The sequence below is a fragment of the Petaurus breviceps genome, unplaced genomic scaffold (genome assembly GCF_028583685.1).
Source record: "Petaurus breviceps papuanus isolate PSGF00001 unplaced genomic scaffold, PetGlider_PUasm1.0 91133, whole genome shotgun sequence".
In the NCBI taxonomy this organism is placed as follows: Eukaryota; Metazoa; Chordata; class Mammalia; order Diprotodontia; family Petauridae; genus Petaurus; species Petaurus breviceps.
This window is the reverse complement of record NW_027187419.1, coordinates 36,344,292-36,348,594: the sequence shown is the minus strand read 5'-3', so window position 1 is coordinate 36,348,594 and position 4,303 is coordinate 36,344,292. Positions and strand designations below refer to the sequence as shown.

The window sequence follows — 4,303 nt, the reverse complement described above, 5'->3', positions numbered from 1 at the left end:
TTATCATCTGGGTGTTATGGGGATAGAATTTCTAATTTCTTAAATTCCTTGACTCAACATTATGTTATCTAAATATGTTTGGCTCTGGCTTTGTTAGCCCAACCCCATAGATCAGTGGTGGCTTAACCTAAGGTATGTTGAACATTCTATCAATGGGAGGATTCATGTGTTGCTGGTAATAGAGATATGAGCAAAGATGGGTTAGCAAAGTAGCAATGATTAGGAAGCTGGAATGATAACAACATGCATAACTTTTTTATAGTAATCCCATTCTTGGTTTTACTGCATTCCATCAGTAGGGAAATGCTATTAAAAATCAGTAACAAATGCTCTTGTTATGTTCTCTAAAATTAACAGAAATTTATTTTTAATTAAATCATATATACTATATGACAATAAGCAAAGGTTAGGACAAGAGGATAATGGAGTTGTTTGTTTTATAAGATAAGGTCTCAGAAAGCAAATAATCTTGAGGATCAATGGTCAGAGAAAACAGTGATGTAAAGCTAGGGTTAGACTTTCCCTTTTAAGTCAAAAAGTCTACCTCCATAGTCCTGTGTGTGGAAAGATGAGAAACATTTTACCTACCTACAAGTTTTTCCCAATAATGGACTTAATGGTCAGCTGTTCCCTGGCTATCTCAGAGAAGTAGCTATTTATCTCAACAGTTACATCCTTTCTGTGTGATAAGAAGGAAAATTTACTTTCTGTACTAATTTTCTACATGAAGAAAGTCAGATCTAGGTGTTTCAGGATCCAAATAAATTACAAGTGCATTATCTGTCCTTGAGAACAAATTTCTCACAACCATCTCCCAAAATGGGAAACCAAGTACGTAAACTGTCATATGGTATGTGCACATACTTCATAAATTCACCTTAGGTGGAAGTCTTCTGTGTATATATTGTAGATGTGAGTAGCATATCTGACGTCTATGCTGTGGTGGGTGAAAGATGAAATAACTGAGGAAAGAAAGGCTTGAGATCCAGAGTGTGTCAATTTATTTATCAATGCATGGTAATTGCCTAACTAATTGGTACTGGACCTTCTCACCTTAAGGCTGAACTCCAAATACAGGGAGAAACAGCTTTTATGCATTAAAACAGTTAATCAAATAAGAAAAATTAATTTTAGAAAATTAACCAGGACACAAAATTGTGTAATCAGATTTCTAATTGGAAGAAAGATTAGGGACTTTCTAATTTGGGAGGAGGAAAGCAAACAGGTGCAATTCCCTGAAATCAGTAAAAGCGATGCCACTCCCCACGTGTCTATATTCAAAGAAACAAATAAATAAATAAATAACTGATTGGCCAATATGGGCCCAATTTTCAGAAAAGATATGTGAGTGTCTTGAGATATATAATTGTCAGAAAACTCCTTGTATTAATTTTCTGATCTGACTGGGTTTCTGTTGAGCATAATCTAGGTCCTTAATTAAGGGTCTCTGTGATGTAAGTAGTGGTAGTCCAACTTTCTAGGCATGCAGAGCTAAGTTCTACAATTTCCATGATTGAATCATGTTTTTCTCAGAAGACAGAATGTAGACTAGACACATAATTGAATATAAAGGAAACTCAGCTACTTCCAAAATGGATGGAATCAGGGTGGTTCACTTACCATTAGATTAGAACTTACTGTTCTAATCCCCTTAGTACAAGCAAACTGATTGTATATTTAGCTCTAGATACTTACAGTTAGATATATTCCATAACATTACAGCAAATTTGTAGATTTGTTTCTTGATCCCAAGATGAACTCCAGTATACACAGGGTTAATGAGAGCACTGAAGGTTTTTGTGTAGGCAAGAAGACATTAGTAGCCTGATTTGGTGATGATGGACTTAGTATTGAACTCTGGGGCACAATTACAGGTTGGCAGAATTGGAGAAGTCCATAGTCCATAAATATATGAAACAGAGATTCCTCCTTTTTTGGGTGCACAAGTAAACTAAACCACCAAGACAGTAGAGTGGGCAAGAAGGAAATGGGAACAACAATTAATAGTCCATGAATCTTGAAGTTAGGCTCAAGGAATTACAAAAATTAATTCCAGATAAGCAGGATTACTAAGCATATGAATGATAACATTATAGACAAGGCAGAACTTGTAAATGTAGAAAAGTAGCTTCCTACAATGATAAAAATAAACTGTACCTTCATGTAAAAGGGTCTGTATAGGATCACAAAACAATACTATTTTAATGTGTAGAGTACCTTTGTAGCTACACTGTCATTTGTTTCTTAAATTGTCAGTAGGTTATGTCAGCTAAGATTAGATATGTTGCTATTCTGTATTATTAGAAATAATTTTAAGTGATTCCTTCTCCTAGTGGTATTGAAAATATAGATGAAAGAGGAGCTAATTCTTGGAGGGAGATAACAAGAAAATCATTATGGGAGGAATGGAGTTCATTGATACCACCATCTAGGATGAAACAATGTTTTATTTCTCATAAAGTAGCACTAAAAAATCTTCTACTAGGATGACATTAACATATGTCTTCTTCACCAGAATTTACTTCTCTTTAGGATTTTCCTCAGGGCAACTTTGACATCCTTGTTCCTCAGACTATAGATCAAAGGGTTCAGCATGGGTATCACTATGGTGTAAAACACCGAAGATACCTTCCCCTGGTCCATAGAACTGACAGAAGAGGGCTGCAGATACATAAATGCTGTAGAGCCATAGAAGAGAGAAACTGCCATGATATGGGAGCTGCAGGTGCTGAAGGCTTTGGACCTTCCCTCAGTGGACTGGATGCGGAGAATGCTGGCAATAATGAATATGTAAGAGCTTACAATGGTTACTACAGGGGCAAAAATATTTAATGAACCAAAGAATAGAATCATTGCTTCATTGATATAAGTACTAGAGCAGGATAACTTCAAAAGGGGAAGAAGATCACAGAAATAATGATTGATGACATTGTTCTTGCAAAAGAACACTCTAAGCATACAGCTTGTATGAGCTGTGGCACCAAGCAAGCCCATTATGTATACCACACTTACTAGCCCTGAGCAGATCTGTGGGGACATGATGACATTATAGAGTAGGGGGCTACAGATGGCAACATAACGGTCATATGCCATTACAGCCAGCATGTAACAGTCAGCAATTACAAAAATTAGGAAGAAATAGAGCTGAGTCATACATTCAGGGTAAGAGATAATGTTTTGCTCTCCAATAAAGTTTACTAGCATTCTAGGAGTGATGACGGTTGAGTGACAGAGATCAATAAAGGAGAGACAGCTAAGGAAATAATACATGGGGGTATGAAGGTGAGAACTGAGACCAATCAATATTACCATACCCAAATTCCCCACCACAGTGACTAAATAAATGCCCAGAAAGAGGAGAAAAAGGGGAAGCTGGAGCTCTGGCCGTTTTGTCAGTCCTGCAAGAATAAATTCTGTCACTGCAGAATGATTTCCCATGAACATTATTTGGGTATGATCTGTGGGAATGAGAGAAAAGCAGTGTATTAAAAGAGGATTTTCATTACCTTCCCCGTCCAGAGAAAGCTCACCCATAGTGGGAAATTTATAATTTGTGACTCTCTTGGTCCCTTTGAGTCCATCTCTTTGTCCCCTGAATACATATTTTCACTTCCATACTATCAATAATATAGGGCAGGTAAACTCAAGGCAGTTGTTTTCGCTTTCCTCTGAGATGTAAGACTAAAGATTGAACTTCTGAGTCAGACGATGAAACCACTAATGACAATTGAAAGTTGAGGGAGTTTTTTGTTTGTTTGCTTGTTTTTTGCTTTTTGGAGGGGGGAAGGCAGGGCAACTGGGGTTAAGTGACTTGCCCAAGGTCACATGGCTAGTTTTTGTGTTAAGTATCTGAGGCCAGATTTGAACTCAGGTCCTCCTGACTCCAGGGCTTGTGCTCTATTCACTGTGCCATCTAGCCACCCCTGTTGACAGATTATTTGACTGTCCATGTTTCCTGTGTTGAATGCTAGGGTAAGGACCATGACCTTGCTCTTCAGTTCAGACATAGGAAAGCAGTGTCACAGAGGAATGTGATGGCTGCCTAGAGGTTCTCAGTTAAAAAATTCACTGGAAAATGCTAGGTTCTAAGGGGTTGGAGCCACTGCAATTTTGATTACATCTATATATTTCCCCCTTTTGCCCCAAGTGCTTTGGCATTCACAAAGTAGAATATGTTAGGAATAGATAAATCCAAACAGGGAGAGAGTGTGTCACAGAGCTTTTGGATCCCATGTAAATGAGTTTGAATAGACAAATCAGAATACTGAGTTATACACTTACCCTCCAGTGTGGCACTTTATAA

The 4,303-nt window shown here is 37.5% G+C and overlaps 1 protein-coding gene across 1 annotated transcript; it reads right to left on the bottom strand.

The window, feature by feature from the left end:
- Positions 1-2,508: 2,508 nt before the first annotated feature.
- LOC138154862 (olfactory receptor 8G1-like) lies at positions 2,509-3,814 on the bottom strand. Its single transcript, XM_069079876.1, has 2 exons — positions 3,768-3,814; positions 2,509-3,445 (listed from the first exon to the last, which is right to left on the bottom strand). Exon 2 carries the CDS (start codon positions 3,442-3,444, stop codon positions 2,509-2,511), a length of 936 nt encoding a protein of 311 aa, XP_068935977.1. The 5' UTR covers position 3,445; positions 3,768-3,814.
- Positions 3,815-4,303: the final 489 nt, after the last annotated feature.

Excerpts from the sequence above, each read along its gene's own strand:
- LOC138154862 (XM_069079876.1), bottom strand. The coding sequence starts at position 3,444 with ATGTTCATGGGAAATCATTCTGCAGTGACAGAATTTATTCTTGCAGGA.